Below are 22,194 nucleotides of genomic sequence, written 5' to 3'. Positions count from 1 at the left end.
TTGAAATCTGAAAAACACTTCCAACAGCTCTCAGTAATGGGTTACTCATTTGAGTAATGGGTTACTCAAACTTTCTGTGCATTAGAAATTCGAATTTTACATTGAGTAATCCGTTACTCACTTTGAGTAATCGGTTACTCAAACTCTCTGTCCAACAGATACTTAAAAATTATTTTGAGTAATCGGTTACTCACTTTGAGTAATCGGTTACTCAGCTTCAAAAATCAGTTTTTCAGTTGGATAACTCTTTTCTCACACATGTAACCTGTTACTCAATGAAGTAACCTGTTACACACTATTTTTGAAAAATGTTTTAAGTCTTTTAAAAGTGTCTCACATTTTCTAAAAAATAGTTTGAGCAATTATACTTGTATATACTTAAGAGTTTAGGATAGAAATACTTACAAAGACTTAATCTAATGTCTTGAAGCTTTATCTTCATTTGTCTTCATAAGTCATCTTCCTTTTCTTCTTTTTGGTGATGTTAGTGTCTTCATCAAAACCGTGCCAAGGTCAGGAGCAAGATCTTCTTCACAACTTTGTAAGTCATACTTCATCATTTTAAGGTTAGTTTCTTAATCCAAGTCTACACTTTTAAATCCATATCTCCTAAGTTGATCTTACCATTTTAAAGTAAGTCATCTAAAGTAGATTCTATATTTTGTATAATAGGTTTTCGTGGTCATTTCAACACATTCTTGATAGTGTTGATCTCATACTTAATCAACATTTAAATCAACATTTCTTAATTTACACTTACCACTTTAAAGTAAGCTTACCTTATCAATGTTCACCCTACAACAAATCAACCATCATTTACTTCATAACACTTTAAGTTTATAATGTCAAGATTTTTATAAGTCATCTTTTATTTCAAATCATTACTTAAACTTGGAGGTCAAAGAATATCATTTACTAACCAACTTTTAACTCATAATATTCTAAAACAACACTTTTTCACAAAATTTATCCATAAATATTTTGGATTTCAAAGTTAGATACTAAACTTTTCCTAAACACATATAGGCCATGATTTAGACCTAATGCTAAGGAAAGCTTTGCTCTTTCAACTTATCATTAAACACTTTCAAGGTTCCTTTGATAACAAAATCATCCCCTTTGAAACAAAATAAAACTTCCACATTAAAAATATAATATTCTAAACTTGTCCAAGGCTATGGTTTTTCAAGCCAAAAACAAGTGGAAAAGTCCAAACTTTGCATGGTTAGGAAAACTCCTTGATATACAACCATCACCTTTAACCATGTTCAAATACCAACAAACATATAAGCTTTCTAAACATAAAAAAAACAACCACATGAACACAAAGAGTTCATGGTTTCAAAATAACTTTTTAAGTTCAAGAAAATATATATTTGGAGTTTTAAACATAAAAGGAGTTAGGAAGATACTTAGAACATTTTAACAGTTGAAAATGTTCGTAACATACCTACAAACATCATACTAAAATTTCATAAACATCTAATGGTTAGATCTTAGGAGATGAAGAAATCAAAATGAAAAGCTATGAAGAAACCTTGAGAGTTCTTAGAGAATGCAAAGAGAAAAAAGAGTTTGAAATGCAAAGATATTCTCTTAGCTAGGGTTTGGCTCCTTAAAGAGAGAAATCAGATTTGGGGGGAAAAAGTCAATGGTTTTTCAAAAAGTTGTTTGTATAAGAGATAGGTGAGTGATTTTAGGGATTTTGTGTAAGAAAATATGTATTTTTGCTTGTTTAACAAGCAAGCCTCTTACATGAAAGTGATGTGACTTTTTCAACGATATATTCTCAATTAAACCATGCCCGAGTATTGTTGGCTAATACCCGATCGGATAATAAAAATCTCCCGATTTCGGTTTACGGTTAGAACTTCGAAACATAGAATTCGGAGTGAAAAAAATTTAGAAATGCATTCTGAACGAACTTGATGTTTATCTTGACTCGAAATAATATTTTGCATCCAATGGCTCAATTGGAATTCGATTCCGAGTTACGAACTCAAAAACACGTTATTGGGCCGAATTTGGGCGATATTGGCCCGAAAGCAGTTCAAAAACCTTCTGTCACAGAAAATTACGAAAATTTACCACAAAATAGAAAATTACAAAAAAAGACTAACACTCAACTATGGTTTAGAATAAATCCATGCCGGTTAATTTCTAAAATTAATCGTTGATAAAATAAATAATTAATAAAACATACATAAAAAATTCACGGCGTTACAACAACCATATGTTGTGCCAAGCCACTGAACCCTTATTCACCTTCTTTCAGTACATCACATGTGCTTACATGATAGACAATGTTGTTTTGATTGTTACTAAAAACTTGCATGAGCGGAATGTCCAAGAAACCAAGATAGAATGATAGCCAAAGAAGGCTTGATTAGCTAAATTGAAAGTAATAATCCTATTCATCAAGAATCAACGCAATAAAAAGAAGATCAAATGATAATATTGCTCAAAAATATTGTCTTGGTTTCTTGGCCAAAGAATGAGAAAAATATGGACATATTAGACTCAAGATTATCAAGAAGAATGTGATAAAATATGAACATTTTTTGCTCAAGCATAACAAGAGAAAAATATAATGAGTTATGAGCAATATGTACTTTAAGAATAATAAGAGAAGAAAGTGATGAAATATAATTATTTTTTGTTTCAAGAAAATCAAGAAAAATTGAGATGAACACAGAATACGAAGATTGTAAAATAGAATGATAAAGATAGAAAACAAGAAGTTGAATAAGGATTCTTTAATTTTTGTAAAATAGAACAATAAAGATAGAAAACATAAGGATTTTTTAATTTTGGATTAAAGCATAACATTGTTGAACTTAGAAGTGTAGGAATTTTGGGTTAAAGCATAACATTGTTGAACTTAGAAGTGTAGGAATATCAAAGGCAAAACCCAAAGTGGCAAGAAGAGCCCTCTCTCCAAGTAAAATCAACCCTTTGCGTTGCTCCTATACTTCCTTCTGTTTTATCCCGTGTGCAGCAGGGGAGACTCTCTTGTGAATGATTTCATAAGAAATAAAAATAACATCCTTTAGTGGGGGAAGGGGTTTCTTCAACCTTGTACAATTTAGTATTGAACTTGTCATTAACAAAGAACTTATCTTCACCAACATCTTTGCTTATAGGCTCCTTTCTTAGAACATTTCTTCCCTTAACCTTGGGGCTATTGATAGAAGAATAAAGAAGAAGAAAGGTTCATGGAGATAGAAGAAGATGGAAGACATAATTACATTACTCTAATACTATATTAGAAATTAACGAGAACAAGAAAATAATATGAATTTAATTCGTTGAATGAATAGAATTGAACGAATTGAAAAAATGATAGTTTATGATGAAACTAAATTATATATACATGAAAACAAAGTCTAATTAACTAAAACAAATAAAATTAACTCTAACTATAAAGGCAGGTGAGTTTGAGTTTAAATTAATTATTAGTTCAATATAATATTAACTCAAAATACTAAAATATGTTTTAATATATACACTAATAATGTAAGAGTCTTTATATTATTGATACATCATTTATCATTTATATTTAACTATCAATCACTCTCTTAAATATAACTAAGAGTGAAATATATATGTTATACAAATTAATGCATAATCAATATATCATTTATGATTAATTTGTATACTATGATTATAAATGAATGATGAATGACAGACAGAATAATGTATAAACTCTTACACTGTTAGTAAATAAATTTATATTCCTCTAAGTAATACAAATGAATTTGATTAAATGGTATATAATTGTGTATAAAATTATAAATATTCATTCTTAATATATTTTTATCTTATTTACAACCAACAATTCATATATCTGGCTTTAAAAATGCACATGAGTTGTCAAAAACCACGTGACTTCTTCTTTGTCCATCACGTTTTCAGAGGCCCTGACTTCTCTTATTTTTTCCATTTTCGTCATCTTTGATTCTACCTTTCAAAATTCATCAGTCATCACAAACAATTGGTGACACTAACAGATTAAAGATGACAATTGAATATGTAATTTAGAACCTTTTATGAAATAGTTAATTTAATAATTAACAAATTGGAACCAATAACTCACCAACTTTAACAGGGCCGGAATGGAACACAATAGATTTAAAAGTGTAAAATATAAGTTGTAGAACATGTTTAACTAATACAATCAATACGCCCTCATTAGATAGGAACCAGAATACTAAGTCACAATAAACAACAATTGAGTAATTTGGTGTGTATATTAAAGATAATGAATGTACAATAAACCAACATGTACAAATTATGGCATTCAAGATAACGAATTTTTTTTTGTGTGGTTTGGGTTAGGAACAAGATATCTTTGAGTTAAGTGAAAAAAATATATACATTACTCCATCTTCAATAAAAACCTTAAGATATTGGGTTTAGTAATTCATTCACTTAATTATTAGTATATTCTATAACTCATTCACTTATATACAATATAAGATTTCTTCACACTTAAAATATCTAATATTGACTTTTTTTTAAATTTATCTCAACCCGACTTCTCAATGATTTGGTGATTAGATGTTTATATCAGTGTTGTTAGATTAGAATCGGACCAGACCGGACAGTCCGACCGGTCTGACCGCTGACCGGACTTGAAAACGGTTCTGGTTTGCTGTCTTAACCGAATGAGAGTTGAACCGGTTTGAACTGGAAAAAATCCGGTCCGACCATGTTAAATCCGGTTAAACCGAATTAACTCTGGAAGTAAACCGGACGGCTCACTTAAAAATAAAAAAATGGGACAATATTCTAATATTTTGTTTTACTACGGTCCAAAAAAAGATAAAGAGGTATTATTTCAATATAATTATACATAATTATTAATTATATAAAGTTTTAAATTTTGTATATAACTATATATTTATAAATAAAAATTATTAATTGTGTACGAAATCACCCGATCAGACCGGACGGTTTAACCGTTTAAACCGGTTAAACCTAGTATAGGACCTCTGCTGGTTTGACGTCCGGCTCGGGTTTCACAACACTGGTTTATATAGTCTTTATTTTTTCTTCAACAACCTTTGATTAGATGTTTAGAAGCACATGGTGATCTATATTATTAAGATTTTTTATATTTATTTTTTGGTGATTAGATGTTTATAAATAAGGAAGTTGTTTCTTGCGGTATGCTCCAAATGGGTACAATGACATGTGACTATTATACGGTCGCCTCGACACGACTCAGTTTAGATTTGGGCTTGAGCTTGAGCCTTGTGATGTAGATCTTTTTAGACAACCCAAATTTTATTTTAATTATTTTTGATAAGTCAATCCATGTTAGCATGTCCTCACACATCAGCATGCATCTAGCCATTTGTTTTGTTACATCAGCATGTTCTCACACATCTGGCATACAACAGTGTGCATTGGGCACACATCAACGTACACATCCAACACACGCCAACATTTGCTCCACTTGTGCTTTATCTAGCCGTTTGTTTTTTGCAACGGATGTGATCCAGGTCATTGGTTTTCTCGTCATATGGGTTCCCAGACCTATAAATGAAACTTCGACCTTTTGGTTAATCACACCAACTAAGATATATTTTCTCAACTTTTATTTTTTTCCTTTCTTCTCTCTTCTCTACCTGCAGGCTTCTGGATATTTCCTCTTTGTTTCCGTGACACATAATCTTTGAGTAGCATTAAGCATATCTCTGAGTGATGAAAGATATGTTTGTAAATGCAATTCTAAAATGGTTACCACAATGCAGTGATTATTCAAAACAATAATTTAAGTTGTTTTATTTCAGGGATATTGGAGTAGTCTCATTGCATATTTTTAGCAGTCTCACATAATATTTTAATGAGAACGACCTAGTACGTAATTCAACTTGTAATATGTTCGATGACATAATCATTTTCTATTCCAGTTTTTAATAATATGTTTATAGTATTACCATAAAGTTTGATGTGCATTTCACACATTATATCTAAATTTTCTATTCAAATAAATGGTGTTTTTCAAGAATTCTCCTTTATTGATCATTTGTAAATTTTCATATAGAATTTGATCATGAAATCATTATTGTCTTTTGTGTATTTAAGCCACACCTCATTAAAATTATTGATGTATTTTGTAATGAAACAAAAATAATTAATAAAGAAATATTGACCCTTATTCTATTTGGATTTGGCTCCATATTATACCATAATTTATGGAAATCTTGTATAAGATTAAACAAAGTTGTATCATTTCTTCTTTATAATAACCAATGTCATTAGTAAATATATTTGTTTGTGAAAGAAATAACAGTGCATAAGTACTCAGAAATTCAAAGTCAAAGTCAATCTCAATATACATTATTTTATCATCAATATTTAAATTAGTTATTGCTAATGATATAATGCTAGAACCAATAAATAGTTTAAATGAAACAATAGTGTATGAATAGTCATTTTATTATTATTATTTTAAGAATTATTGAAGATAACTAAAACTAGGATAAACAACTCGAGGTCAAATAAAAAAAATTATTTGTTATAAAAAATTAATAATATTGTAAACATATTAATTGTGTACTTTTATATTAAAATGTTATCACTAAAAGACAATAACCTAAAACATCTGAACTTATCTTAATATTCATATATTTGTTATTTAATAGGATTAGTACGTTTAGAAAATGTTTAAGTGAGTAATAATAAAGGGATAGAAAACTTATTGTTTGGTCTAGCGAAAGTTGGATTCCAATTTCTCGATTAAGTTGTAAGGAATGATCATTACCATACTTAACAATATAGTAAACGATAAAAAAACTCATTTTGTTATTCTAAGGATATGTTTATTAAATTAAATACAAGAAAAATATATAGTGATTTCATAATCAAATTCTATATGTAAATTTTTCAAATGATCAATTTATTCTAGCTGATATATAATTAATTAAGAGTAAATTACACTGAATCTCATTGACGTTTAACTTAAAATTACTTTCATAACTCCTTTTTGTTTAAAATGGTACACTTATCTTCTGTACAGAGGTAGTCAGTATAAATATGTATATAAAGTAATAATGATTTGTGTAGGTTACAAAAATAGAGTTAATTTATATAATTTTACTCGTATTACCGTTAAATGTTAGTATTAAATTAAGAACCAATTTAAAACTAAACTAAAAACTGAAGGAACCAATTAAATACTAATTAAAAACTTGAGGGACCAACTTATTACTAATTATTAAAGGTGTTAAAAACAAATTAATATTAGATCTTAATGAATAGTAGCGTGACGACATGCTCTTCGTGTATGTTGACCCACATTTTTAATGTAACTATATATAAATATTTACATTATATTATATTTTTTGTCTTTATTTTAATGATCAAATTAAGGTGAGAGGGTGGTTAATATGTTAATTATGGTTATATATAATTATGTGATTTTCAGTTGAAATTAAAAAATGTTAAGGACAAATAGAAAAAAATTATTCCATAATGATAGTTACACCATATTTTTCCTTTATATATATGGTATAAATATAGCATAGATGAACTTGACGACCAATTTAACTAAAAAAAATAGGGGACCAATTTAACTAAAAATATTTATGGGACCAATTTAACTAAATAAAATTATGGGGCCAAGGTAAAAAAATTAACTCAAAGTCCAAAAATTAACAATTTCCTATGCAAAGGCACTTGAATCATTGCTTAAGAAAATAGAAGCATGTACCACATATATCAATCATTATATGTAGGATAAAGTAATAATATAATGATATAATAATTCATTAATTAAATCATGTACTAGTTAAATTATATATTATAATAAATTTATAATATATATTATTATTTACAATATATATATAAGTAATTATTGAAATGATTCAATGGTTAACCATATTACAAACACTTATTAAATTCAAGGTTCAAAATTGTATGTTAGAAATAAGTATCACATCATATTGGTATAGAAATTGATTGAACCAACTAGTAAGATAACATGTGTTGTAAATACTGTACCGATCGGTTCAATTGATAAACCAAAATTTATTACTCAGTATGATATTTATAATCCATATTGTAAGTATTATACTGTATCAGTCGGTTCAACCGGTAAACCAAATCGAACCATGCATTATGATATTTATAACCCACGTTGTAAATATTGTACCATATCGACCAGTAAACCTGATCAAACTATACCAGTCAAAACTAGTTTGTCCATGAAAAAGTTTCATATTTATAATCCATATGCATTGTTAATCGCTAACATGGTAAAACATCTTCTGTCCACTTTGGTGAGTTTAACACATTACTAAATGACATGGAAATTTCTTTTAACAACTTTTTTTTCAAAACAACATCATTTTGAGTGTTGTCTTCCAGCTTCTACAAAGTTTCAAAATCTACAATAAAATCGAAAACAACAATACCTGAAGTCGAGTAATTGCATCAGCGGCGATGGTGGTGTAAGCGCTACCCATGTGGGGATGAACATTAATGTAATAGTGTATAAATTCATACCTTCCATTTGTTGAACAAAAGAATAACAACTTCCAACAAGAAAAAGGCAAAAGAATGAACCAAGAAGATGATGAACAATGAAAAGAAGATCTCTATCAAAGAATTGAATAATGCCTCGTGATTATTATTATTGATTTAGAAAAGAATTGATTGAATTATACAAACAGAAGTTAGGAATATACATACAGAAAGCTAACGGCTAGAAAACGAAATAATAGACTAAACCTATATTAACTGAATAATCCGTTTTTCCCGCCAAAATCTGTTTCTTCAATTTGGGCTCTGGTTTGGCTTCTGAGGCAGCGTTGAGTTCGTTGTTTTGATTATGGGAAATATTGAAGGTTGATAGTCCCCCGCAAGCTGGCGTGTGGAAGTTTAACAAGCCAAGCTTGGAGATCATCTTGTGAAAAGGAGTGGGAGGTAATGGTTTTGTAAACATGTCAGCTAGTTGGAGTTTAGAGGCAATTGGAAGGAGATGAAGAGTGCCATTGAGAACCCGTTCCCTCACCACATGACAATCAATGTCAATGTGTTTGCTTCTTTCATGGAAAACGAGATTGGCAGCAATGTGAAAGGTGGATTTGTTGTCACAGTAGAGGCTAATAGGAGAAGTGTGGTTGATGTGAAGATCTTGAAAAATAGATAGTAACTAGGATGCTTCACAGGAGGCCATGGATAAGGCCCTGTATTTGGCTTCAGTAGAAGATTTGGAGACAATATTTTGTTTCTTGCTTTTCCAAGAGATTAATGAAGAGCCAAGGAAAAAACACCAACCAATAACTGATTTTCGAGTATCCAAACATGCTCCCCAATCAGAGTTAGAGAAGCCTTTGATGATTGTGTTGTTGTGAGTGGGAAAGAAGAGACCAAGGGTAGGGGCGAAAAGCAGCTTGGTGATGTTGATCAGTAGGAGAAGAGATAAATTAGCTAAGGTGCCCAACTGCAAAGCTTAAATCTGGTCTTGTATTGGTGAGATAGAATAACTTGCCAATCAGTCTTTTGTAGGGTTTGGGATTTGTGAGTAAGGCTCTAGAGGTGCTATGAAGTTTGTTGTTGTAATCCATTGGTGTTGAGGAAGGTTTGCAACTTAGCATACCTGTCTCAAATAGCAAATCAAGAACATATTTTCTCTGATATAGGGAAATACCTTTTCTTGATTTGGAAATTTACATGCCTAAAAAATATTTAAGAGGACCAAGGTCCTTAATACCAAACTTGTTGTGTAAAAGTTGTTTAGTAATGTTTATTTCAGAAGAATCATTTCCAAGTAAGAAAAGATCATCTACATAACATAAAATTGCAGTGAATTTATGACCTATGGATTTGGTGAATAAGGAGTGGCCAGAGTTAGATATAATGTAACCATAATCAACAAGGACAGTTGTTAGTTTATCATGCCATTGTCTACTAGCTTGCTTGAGGCCATAAATAGATTTTTGTAATTTGCAAACAAAGGATTTATTCTGGACAGGAAGGCCAGGAGGTAAATTCATGTAGACTTCTTCATGCAAGTCACCATGGAGGAAGACAATGTTAATGTCCAATTGATGGAGAAGCCAATTATTAGTGGAGGCAAGGGATAAAAGGACTCTAATTGTGGTTATTTTGACCACATGGCTAAATGTGTGAAGGTAGTCAACTCCTTCAATTTGGGTATAACCCTTAACCACTAATCTGGCTTTATATCTTTCAATGGAGTTGTCAAAGTTGTGTTTGACTTTGAAAACTCATTTGCAGGAAATGGGTTTCTTACCTGGAGGAAAATCAATAATTATACAAGTGTTGTTGGATTGAAGAACTTGGAGTTCATTCTTGATTGCTTGAGTCTAACAATCATGAAGGATGGTCTCCTTATAGTGAGAAAGGGTAAAAACATAAGAAATGGACAGAGAAAAATGTTTATGGTTAGTAGATAAGCTATCATAGGTTATATAATGGGAAAGAGGATACCTGATAAGAGATGAGACAGTTGGTTGAGAACTAGAAGCAATGCTGCAATGATAGTCTTGAAGATAATTGGGGGGTTTTGAGATTCTAGAGGATTGTCTAGTGGTTCTGTGGGTAGGGATAGGAGATGGAGGATTAGGAAGAGGAGTGGTAGAAGTGTTAGTAGGGACAAGGGGGAAGGGATCTATGTCAAACATAGGTGGTTGGGGAAGGGGTCAGGTTGAGTGTTGGTAGTGGTAGAACTGTTTGGTTTAGGGAGAAAAGAAAAAATGTGCTCGATAAAGACCATATTCCTAGATATTAGTAATTCATTAGTATGAAAGTCAAGAGCAATGCAACCTTTGTATCCTAAGAAAACACACCTTTTGGACCTAAGGTCTAGCTTAGTTCTATGAGAGGATAAGGTGGATATGTAGCAGAGGCTACCAAAGGTTTTTAGGTGAGAAATATCTGGTCTGGCATTATGCAGAATTTTATAGGGGGATTTATTGGAGAGGAATCTGGTAGGCTGTCTATATATAAGGTGGATAGCATGGGAGATGACATAGTTCCATAGGCACTTTGGTATATTAGATTGAAAAATAAGGGATCTTGCTACCCCAAGAATATGTTGGTGCTTTCTTTCCACTATGCCAATTTGTTGGGGAGATGCAACACAAGAAGTTTGGTGTTGAATTCCCTTGATGGCATAGAAATCATTGAGGAAGAATTCTCTTTCATTGTCGATTCTAATGCTTTTAATTTTGGAATGGAAATGAGTATCAGCATAAGAAACAAATGATTTAATATGAGTATGTGTGTCACTTTTGTTTTGCATAAAGAAAAACCATGTGTATCTTGACTTGTCATCAACAACAGTCAAGAAATATTTGTGTCCATGGGTTGAGGGGATGGCAAGAGGTCCCCAAATGTCCATATGAACAAGATCAAATAAATTGTTTGATTTGGAGTCACTATTGGGGTAAGGCAGTCTTTTTTGCTTAGCATGGTGACAAACTTCACAAGGATTAGTAGTCTTATTGCATTTAATGAAAAGGAATACATATTGCATAATGACAAGTTTAGAGTGAGACAAGTGACCTAATATATTATACCACATATTGTTATCATTGTAAGTACAAAAACTATTAGTTACATGATGCATAGATGTTTATTGTTTAGTATGGAGCATGTCATAGAGACTTGTCTGAAGCCTAGCTATACCAATTATCTTCAATGATTGAGCATACTAAATTTCACAGTCATTGTTAGAAAAAACAAACCTGCAAGCAAGGGAATTTGTTAGTTTAGAAACATAAATCAAATTAAAATGAAAATAAGGTAAGTATAGGACATTATTAAGGTAGAAATTTGTTGAGAAAAAAATAGTGCCAGCGTATTGAGTAGTAAGACTAGCACCATTAGGTAGTCTTATAATGATGGGTTTTATCCTTTTAAAGTATTGGAATTCAGATAGGGAGAAGCAGACATGGTCTGTGGCTCCTGTGTCAAGAATCCAACAATTAGGGGCACCAATAGTGAATTGATCAACATTTATACCCGAAGTGTTATTTTGAAGAGCAGTGGACATATTCACAATCTGATTAGTAGTGTGATTAGGTTGTTCCTTTCCTTGTTCAACAATGGAGACTAGAGCTTTGTGTTGATCAGGGATGAAGCTAAGTTTGGAACCCTCGTGTTGTTTTGTGAGAGCAGATTCTGGAATGGTTGAGTAAGCATATTCATTGTTTTCAGGTTCTTGACTTGAATGGCTATTGATATTTCTAGATTGATTGGTGAAGTAATTGGGAGGAAAACCATGTTTTCTATAACAAACCTCTATGGTGTGGCCTGTTTTATGACAGTAAGTGCAAGTCTTAGTGCTTCTTTGAAATCTTCCAATGCCTTGATTTCTGCCTAAGACTTGATTTCTCCTTGTCATTTGACTTCTGAAATTTCGTCATCTTCCTCTAGCTCTTCAATCAAAGATGTCACTGGAGTAATTAGCCAGAAGCTTATTCTCATCATAAGGAAGGTTGATTTGTCTCTCTTGTTGAATTAACATGGAGAAAACTTTGTTCACAATGGGTAAAAGGTCCATGAGTATGATATGGGATCTAACTATGGAATATTGCTCACTTAGTCCTTGCAGGAAGCGTATTACATAGTCATGTTTCTTGTAGGTCTTTATGATAGGAATGAGGGTGCAAGTGCATTTTATTTCACATAGGCAAGAGGGAACAGGGCAAAAATCATCAAGTTGTTGCCAAAGCCCTTTAATTTGGTTGTAGTAGGCTCCAATGCTCAAGGTGCCCTACTTGATGGAGTATATTTCTCTAATAAGTTCTGAAATTCGGAATACATCACCCTGGTAGTATCGTTCTTTAAGATCATTCCAAATTTCCAGGGCATTCTTCATCTAAAGTATACTAGGGAGAATAGTTTGGTCTATGGAGTGGTTCAACCAAGATACAATAAGATTGTTGCATCTATTCCAGCAAGGAAATAAAGGATCATGATTGGGAGGTCTAGGGAAGGTCCCATCGATAAACTGAACTTTATTCTTAGTTTCAAGGGCCATAATGACAACTCTGGCCCAAGAGTGGTAGTTATCACCATTTAAAGGAATTGTGACAATGGCAGCTCCTAGATTCTTGCTAGGGTGATATTAGTAAGCACTAGTTGGATCGAGAATGGGGTTTTGAACAGCAATTTGGTTAGCCATAATAGGAAGGGAAAGGGTAGAGGAACCTGCTTAAGAAAAGGGGGGAGAAGAATGATGGAGGCGGAAACGTAGCAGAGACACCTTCAGAGAAGGTGCTCTGATACCATGTAGAAATTCATACCCTCCATTTGTTGAACAAAAGAATAACAACTTCCAACAAGAAAAAGGCAAAAGAATGAACCAAGAAGATGATGAACAGTGAAAAGAAGATCTCCCTCAAAGAATTGAATAATGCTTCGTGATTATTATTATTGATTTTAGAAAAGAATTGATTGAATTATACAAACAGAAGTTGGGAATATATATACAGAAAGCTAACAACTAGAAAACGAAATAATAGACTAAAACTATATTAACTGAATAAACCGCTTTTCCTGCCAAAATCTATTTCTTCAATTTGGGCTCTGGTTTGGGTTTCTAAGGCAGGGTTGAGTTCGTTGTTTTGATTATGGGAAATATTGAAGGCTGATAAATAGAGTTGTGTTATAAGGGCAAAATGTTCATCATTGTTATTATTGGTAGCATAGGTGCATAGGAAAGCAACTCGGCGAGAAGGGTCTTGAGAAAAATGCAATTGGGAGCTTTAGGTGAGAAATTCTAGAATGGAGAGAAAACATACACAGATTGATAAGAGAGAATGTTTTGTATGGAGCAGTTTAGAAAGCCACATAAAACATGGGAAAAGAAAACATCAAAGGTGGTGTTGGTCAGTGGGGTGTTCTGGTTGTTGTTGTTATTATTAGTGGGTTACAGTAAATCCATTCTGGAGCAGTAGAATGGAAGAGAGAATTAGGTTGAAAGAAGAAACTTAAAACAACATTGTTTTAAAAAATATTTGTTATAAAAAAAAATTATGTCATACGGAGACATGTTAGATTCACCAACATGGATAAAAGACATTTTGCCATGTTAACGGTTAATGACATACGTAGGTCAAAATGTTAATGTTAACTAACAGATGGATATAAATGAAAGAACTAACATGATTTCATGTTAAAATTGTTGGAGACTAAATTTGTAATTTAAAATTCTTAGAGACTAAGTTGGTAAGATAAAAAACATGAAAAACCAAAATGAGTAGTTATTCTTAAAATTTTATAAATATATATATATATATATATATTAAAAATATATAACTTAACGGTTTAACAAATACATTTCATATCCAATACATTATTAATAACATTACTATGCTGGATGGTCATAAAATATCTATTAACATAATTTTCACATCTTCTCAACAATGCAATAGAGAGCACATCCGCCCTGCCAGTTAGAACCAGACATTATTCTTTGTACTTAGATTATAGCACCATGTCTTTAACTTTAATAATGGACTTAACAAGTGATATAAGCTACTTTCTTAGCATATTTTGAATTGAAATTTTAAGACATTAACTTTATCAAACCATCCGCTTATATGTTATGATTCCTTACTTTGTCATTCCTTCTTATTTTGGAAGTTATTTCATTCACATCTAGATTCCTCACAAATTAATTTGCAGAAAAATGGTAAGTAAGCAAACACCCCGTCATTTCCTTCAAAATCGATAGTTTAATGTATACCAGATTTCTGTATCATAGAAAAGAAATGGATAATTACATATAAATATAAATTTAAGGTATCCCAAATCATTGAACCAAGGAATTATCTACAATGCTATGAAGACTTTATTAGCCCAAATTTTGGTTGCTTTCTTTTAATCATCAAGCGGGTGCAATAGAGACTTTATCAACCTCTACAATATATTCAAGTGTTGCAAGTGGAGGAATTTGCACACCAGTTCCTAAATCAGCACCATTCTCTCTAAAACCTAATGTAGGAGGAACAATAATTTTCCTCTTACCACCTGCTTTCATACTTCTTAGCACATATTCTATCCCTTCACACACACCCTTACTATATGGCCTAGACCCCATTACTAGAGCCAATGGTTTCTGGTCCCTTTCAAATGTGTTCACAAACACTTCTCCAGTGCCTTCAACTTTTCCCATTATATCAATCACAATCAAATCACCAGGCCTTGGTGTAGCACCACCACCAACTTTCAACTCATAGTACCTGCATTTCAAGTGTTTAATATATTTGGAGGTGTATATTTAGAGAAATTATTGCATGATCCGAGACCATATATATCGACACGGCATGTCGTAATTGCTAGATATAATGTGCTATTGGTCAGGATCGCATTGTCCTGGATCATGCAATAATTTCTCTTATATTGGTATATGACTTTCTTAGCATACCTTATGCCATTAGGCAGCACCACCTCTTCCTCCTTCTCAACGTTCCTAAGAAGACAAAAATGTCATCAGCCATCACTAAAAGAAGTAACTTAATGTAACCTTTAGTATACAATTTTGACCAATGTAAGAGGGTTGTCAATTTTCTAAAAGAAATTACAATTCCATCACTCAATGAGAAAAAAATTATAAAACAAATTTTCCACCAAATTGTTGAAAATAATAGTTATTTGCAAAAATATTATAGAGAAGTTGTACAGATTCATGATTTTTCCTAAAGGAAAAAGTTAGTGGTTATAAAAAAAAGGAAAAAGCTATCGGAGAGTACCTATTGTCCCAAAAAAATATGTTACTTACAGTGATTAGTTGAAAATTCATATTTCTGTTAAAATTTTAATAATTAAGTATTTTTTTCCAACTAATGACACTTTGAGTTACACACTTTATGGCACAATAGACCCATTTTTACAAGTGTTAAGAACACAAACCTTGTATTTGCCTCTTGTTGAGAAACCTCAAGGCGAGTTTTAATCTGTTCTGAGATAACACCAAATGCAAGAAAACCAACCCATGCAAGACCAGCTCCTAGCCCAAACCTTCTGGTCAAGGAAGTGGCTATCCAATCTGTGGAATCAACCTTAGTTGAAGAAGTGACAGGTTTGATGGGTTTTTGTTGCACTGATTCTTCATTCACATTATTTATGCTTAACTTTGAAGGTGATGAAGTTGATGAATTTTGAGGTTGTGAGGGAAGAGTTGGTGGTGGTATTTGTGATGATGAAGAAATTTGATAAGTTCTAGTTTGGGGAAGGGAGAAAATTGGTGGTGAACCAAAGAAAGTAGCCATATTGTGGATAAAAGATTTTTGGTTTAGATACATTATTATGATGCCAAAAGGTGCAATTAGAGGTTGTCGTCCCTACCTTATCCATAATTGTAACATGTATGTGGTGGTAACATATTAGCCATTTGTTGCATCTATCACAATTCATATGGGTGAATATGGAAAAGTCCATATAACTCTCTTACACCTTATGTATTTTGTAAGTAGATATTAGAAACTATTTTTTCTTCCTAATTACTTCTTTAATTCTAATTATTGGTGAAATTAATCTCTACATACATACATACAATTTTAAATTATTAACCATCACCGTGTTCCAAAATAATAACATTACCATTATGAACAATGAGCTAATGCTCCTAGAAGCATACACATAGAGATTGATTCCTTATTGGAATAGTCAACCCTAAACTTAATTCCAATTTCATTATTAATAAATGAAAATTGTATGTATGTATGGATCAATTTCATCAATATTTAAAGTTTAAGGATTAATTAGGAATAAAAAATAGTTTATGATATCTACTTGCAAAACACATAAAATTTAAGGAAGTTTTTTAACTTTTCCCAACTGAAAAACATTAAATGAAACCAGCCTTGTAAAATAAGAGGCCATAATATTGTAATTTTAATTTGATAGTTGTTGGAACCATATAATAATTGTATTGGGGACAACATTAACCACATTTAGAATTAATTATTGATGTCATAACAATATCTCCACAACCACACCTTTAAATCTATAAATTATGACCGATTTTTTCAAGAAAGAAAGTTGTAGTTACCAACTGTGAATGAGTTATTTACATTATCATAATATTATTTAACATATACATTCAATCATTATTGACTATTCAGAAAAATCAAATAAATAATAGATAATATAGTAATTAATATTAACATTATACTAATGGTGCATAAATATTACATTCTTCCTTATATTATTAATTACATTTGCATAATTATATGTAGCTCTTCTAAGAGCAAGTGCAGCCTTTCAAGCCACAAGAAACCATGTAATTATACCACCACTTGCAAGCAATTGTTCCACTAACCTGACACACACCTTTACCATAAGGTGGGTACATAACCATTTAGGTTAGGAAACTCATTTTCCCTGACACATTTATTCATATTGTTTTGCCAATTAATGTTAATTAATTGTATTCATAGTTAGAAAAAAAAATTAAGTTCACTCTAAATATTATTGAACAAATTATACTCTGGACTGGAAATTTTGCCTTTTCCTAATTTTTCAAACAACTTAATTGGGTCACAAAGAATAATATTGCTAGCATGTAAATTGGTCAATTAAAATACAAAGACAAGTGACGTAAACAAGTATAAAAGGTTGTCAAATCCAAAAGAACTGATTTGATATTAGTCTTTTAACTAAAAATTATTGTTTTAAGTGGTTTTTAATTGGGTTTTGGTTAATTGGTTGGATACATTAATTTTTAACTAATTGATTAAACTATTTGAAATAAAGATATTGAGATTGAACTTTACTCTTCACTATTAATACTCACTTGATTCAACAATATTAATTTATCTAGTTATGATTCTTTCACACAAAAGATTTCAATAGTATCAAAATCTAATGTTTTAGCCAAATTATTAGCTTATGAAATAAAGTTTTATGTCTAGGAACTCTACTCAAAAGATGATGAACTATGATTCACAAAACACACATCTATGTCGAACAACTTTGCTTGTGAAAATGAGTTTTAACACCTTAAACGTACTAATCGTCAATATATTAATCAAATTAGTAGTTTATTAAAATAGATTTATGTCTGACAACTCAAATAATAAGATGAAATTTTATGAACAGTTAACACACATTTATGTCTATCAACTATGTTAACAAATTTGAGAGTTATCAATCCTTAAATTTAGCTCTATGTCTAGCAATTAAAACAATAACATGCATAATATTATTAATTGATACAAAACTATGTGTAACAATCATATCAATATGATGAGTTGATAAAATCAGAATTATAAAAAGGATTTCTCCATGTACTTACACACACAAAATCATACACAAAGATTGTCCATCTTTAAGTAATCATTAAGCGGAAAAACCAACTCATAAGAATCAAACCATAATAAAATAGCATAAATATTAACCAAAATATATACATTAAAGATCAAATTACATTCAAATAAAATATCATTTTATAACATTTGTTTCTTTCATATAATATAAACTCCTGTTCATTTTAGTAAACATTTTCATATCACAGTTGAACACAATTTTTATCGGTCAACCCCTCTTTACATCAATCATTCTTAATATATTTAAGAGAAATTTCCTCAAATCCCATCTTTTCTAAACAATTATCTTAATCCAAACAAAATTGAAGATTTTTCTCAACCCTCATACAATTTGAGCCAATTCTATACTGTGCATGTTCCACGAGGTATAGAAAAGTTGAATATTTGATTAAAAAACTTGTAATTCTCAGCGATTAAAAATCACGAGGGGAGTTCGCATTCCTACACACAAATTAAAAATTTGTAAGAAGTGATAGTGGTTTACGACATGTGTAATGGACTATAATAGAAATGTTAATATGTGATTGTTATTAGCAAACTAGTTTTTTTAATGCACGAATTTCATTTTTATTTATTTATAACATATTTGTGTCTGAGTAATACAAAACATAATAATAATTTTATGATTCAAATAGTAGATACTAATTAAAATAATAATATATCAAAATAAAAATATGTGTATTAGATATGTGTTGTAGCAATGTTTTGAAAAGGTATTTTTATTAAAAATATTATATGTATATATCTTGTTGTCTTGAGTATTTTAATTGCAAGTTAGTGTAATTGTATAGAAATAGATGAGTTAAATAATATATAAATTGACAAGATTATAAATTTAATACTTTAAGATTTTATGTCAATATGTAATGTTAAGCCCAATTTATATATATGTGTGGTAATTATTTTAAAAATGTTTTTATTAATATAGCGTGTTGACAAACACTTCGTGTCTGCCGATCCACATTCTTATTTTATGATATTAAGTATTAAATTTGTAATTTTTATTTTAGAGAATTAGAATGTTTTTTATTGGATGTACTTTATATTATAATTTTTGTACTTATTATAATATTCAACTTAAAGTGGGATGTATTAATTATAGTTATCTAGGATTATATGGCTTTACTTCATAAATGAAAAATATTAAGGCGAAAATAAGAAAATAGATTCATTTTGAAAATAAGAAAATAGAATCATGACGGTAATTATTTCAAGTTTTAGCTTTACATATAATATAAAATTGATGTAACTATTTAACAAAATATATACAGTCAGGATTTTTATTTGTGTATTCCACGAATGTAAGTGCTAAATCTTGTATAATCAAAATAAAGACTTATTTTAGTCTCTCAAAAAATTTAAACATATTAATTTGATCCTTCAATAATTAGAAAATCTAAAATGGTCCTCAAAGATTTTAAATATGAATCAAATTGATTATTTTTAGTATTTATTATGACTAATTTTTTAGAATACTTTAATGATATCACACGATTTTTAAATATATATATATATATGTATGTATATATGTATGTATATATATATATATATGTATATATATATATATATGTATGTATATATGTATGTATGTATGTGTGTATATATGTATGTATGTGTGATAGTTGGATTAAAGCTTCATTTCATGTTAGAGTATATTACCCATCTTTCCCATCGTTATGATACATTTCCAAAATTGATTGAAGCTAGAGAAAGAGAGCCCAATCATTGAAAGCATACTCACACATACCTGTCATCCATGTTACGTAAAAACTTAAAATATAATTCCATACAATAATTAACAATCTCCTTCATAATCGTAATCACTACACCTTTATAAAATACGGATAATACAGCAAGATTCAAGCTTGCACTCAAATGAAAGGGCCTTTTCTATTTAATCAAAATAATAACGATTTGTTTTTTTGGAAAATTATATTAATATGTTTTAAATCTTCTATTTTTCTCATTTCAAAAGTAGATCTTATTCCATCCTATAAGAAAACAGAAAGAAAAGACGAGAGAGAGAACAGAACTGAACTTTCGTGAATTTTATTATAATGGATGATCAAGAAAGATCAGCAAAGAGCTACTTATATAGTAGCTGAAATACAAGCTAAAGCCCAAATCTGTTTGGTAATACAGTCAATCAGTTATAACAAACTAACTGAAGAACTATATTCTAATATACCCCCTTGAATTGGAGGGAGCTAATTTTAGGGCTGTCTAAGCCAATTAAGTTGAAGAATTAACTTCAAGCACTTGAAGTTGATTTCTCAGAGTCACAAATTGATTGTTGGAGAGAGCCTTTGTGAGAATATCTGCTGTTTGAAATTCAGAGGGAACATGCTTCACTGAGTTGGAGTTTGATAAGTGCAATGAAGCTCCTTGAGAAGAGATTCTAGCCACATTAATTCCTGAGAAGCTAAGGCCAAACTTCTGTACTTTGCCTCTGTGCTAGATCTGGATATCGTTTGTTGCTTCTTTGACCACCACGTGACTAGATTTGGTCCAAGATAAAGGCAAGCACCAGAAGTGGATTTTCTATCATCTATATCCGAAGCCCAATCAGCATCACAGTAGGCAATGAGAGGAAGATCAGAATGAGTATTGGCAGAGGTTATAGTTAGACCTAAGTTTTTGGTTCCTTGAAGATACCTAAGGATTCTCTTAACAGCAGTCCAATGAGAATTTAGGGGTTTAGATAGGAACTGACAGACTTTGTTTACAGAGTAGGTAATGTCAGGTCTAGTAACAGTGGCATATTGTAAGGCTCCAACTATTGACCTATAGAAGGTAGGATCCTCAAACTCATCTGAACCATACTTTGTGAGTTTGCAACTTGTAGCCATAGGAGTTATGCTAGCTTTGGAATTGGACAGACTTGCCTTGTTAAGAAGGTCTCTAACATATTTGGACTGAGACAAGAAAAGGGATCCATTTTTCTGATGTTTAACTTCAATGCCCAAGAAAAAGTCCAAGGGTCCTAGCTGTTTTAGAGCAAAAGTACAGCTGAGGTCCTTAATAACTTGTTTAACAAGAGAAGGAGAAGATCAAGTTACTATGATGTCATCCACATAGACTAAGATGTAGAGCTGATGAGAGTCAGATATATGAATGAACAACGAATTATCACACTTGCTGATTTTAAACCCAAGTTTGAAAAGAGAACCCTTTAATCTTTCAAACCATTGTCTTAGAGCTTGTTTTAAACCATAAATAACTTTATGCAACTTGCAGACTAAAGCTTTATCCCCCTGTTGAAAACCAACAGGTTGAGTCATATATACTTCTTCGTTTAGGATTCCATTAAGGAATGCATTGTTAATGTCTAGTTGTTCAATTATCCACTGATGAGAGACAGCTAGAGTTAGTAATACTCTTATGGTAACAGGTTTTACCACAGGAGAAAATGTTTCAGTGTAGTCAACTCCCTTTCGTTGATGAAAGCCTTTGGCCACAAGTCTTGCTTTGTACTTGTTGATGGTGCCATCTGGATTCTCTTTGATTCTGAACACCCATTTGCAACCAATGGTCTGTTTATGGGGAGGAAGAGGCACCAGAGACCAGGTTCCTAGGGCCATCAGAGCATCATATTCAACCTGCATAGCTTGCTGCCAAACTGGTTCAGCAAGGGCAGCTTTAGCACTGATAGGTTCACAACTGCTTAAATGAACTCTGGGAGCAGTGGCTTGAAGAATGCCAGATTTAGACCTGGTTTGCATTGGATGAGAAAAAGTGACCATAGGGAGTGAAGTAGACTCCCTGGATGGAGAGATGGAGGGAGAGTACTCAGAACCCGAGGGAATAGGGACAGAAGGTGAAGGAATTGGAACAGGAGAAGCAGAAGACTCACTGTCAAAACCAAGGGAAGCAGGGGATG

At 31.3% G+C, this 22,194-nt stretch overlaps 1 protein-coding gene and 2 long non-coding RNA genes across 4 annotated transcripts in view; 1 reads left to right on the top strand and 2 right to left on the bottom strand.

Annotated features, from left to right (window-relative positions):
- LOC109332986 overlaps positions 1 to 13,313 on the bottom strand; it is a 21,586-nt gene extending 8,273 nt beyond the window's left edge. The window contains exons 1-2 of the long non-coding RNA XR_002105963.1: positions 13,303 to 13,313; positions 9,685 to 9,688 (exon numbers count right to left, since the gene is read on the bottom strand). This is a non-coding gene — a long non-coding RNA (uncharacterized LOC109332986). The remainder of the gene's footprint in view (positions 1 to 9,684; positions 9,689 to 13,302) is intronic.
- Positions 1 to 15,954, top strand: part of LOC109332985 — a 19,483-nt gene extending 3,529 nt beyond the window's left edge. Inside the window, exons 2-3 of the long non-coding RNA XR_002105962.1 lie at positions 7,034 to 7,036; positions 15,867 to 15,954. This is a non-coding gene — a long non-coding RNA (uncharacterized LOC109332985). The remainder of the gene's footprint in view (positions 1 to 7,033; positions 7,037 to 15,866) is intronic.
- On the bottom strand, positions 14,733 to 16,314 carry LOC109332983 (peptidyl-prolyl cis-trans isomerase FKBP17-2, chloroplastic). 2 transcript variants are annotated; one of them, XM_019568184.1, is made up of 4 exons: positions 15,898 to 16,314; positions 15,413 to 15,457; positions 14,861 to 15,227; positions 14,733 to 14,827 (listed from the first exon to the last, which is right to left on the bottom strand). In XM_019568184.1, the coding sequence occupies exons 1-3, from the start codon at positions 16,287 to 16,289 to the stop codon at positions 14,873 to 14,875; spliced, it is 792 nt and encodes a 263-aa protein (XP_019423729.1). In that variant the 5' UTR covers positions 16,290 to 16,314; the 3' UTR covers positions 14,733 to 14,827; positions 14,861 to 14,872. The 2 variants fall into 2 exon arrangements, with proteins under 2 accessions (XP_019423729.1, XP_019423728.1); XM_019568183.1 differs by having other exon boundaries at positions 14,733 to 15,227.

This window comes from Lupinus angustifolius, chromosome LG18, assembly GCF_001865875.1.
Source record: "Lupinus angustifolius cultivar Tanjil chromosome LG18, LupAngTanjil_v1.0, whole genome shotgun sequence".
NCBI lineage: Eukaryota > Viridiplantae > Streptophyta > Magnoliopsida > Fabales > Fabaceae > Lupinus > Lupinus angustifolius.
This window is presented reverse-complemented; position numbering and strand designations above follow the sequence as displayed.

Excerpts from the sequence above, each read along its gene's own strand:
- LOC109332983 (XM_019568183.1), bottom strand. The coding sequence starts at position 16,289 with ATGTATCTAAACCAAAAATCTTTTATCCACAATATGGCTACTTTCTTT. Across the intron at positions 15,458-15,897 it reads CAACAAGAGGCAAATACAAG|GAACGTTGAGAAGGAGGAAG; the intron begins GTTTGTGTTCTT and ends TTGTCTTCTTAG. Across the intron at positions 15,228-15,412 it reads GTGCTGCCTAATGGCATAAG|GTACTATGAGTTGAAAGTTG; the intron begins GTATGCTAAGAA and ends CTTGAAATGCAG.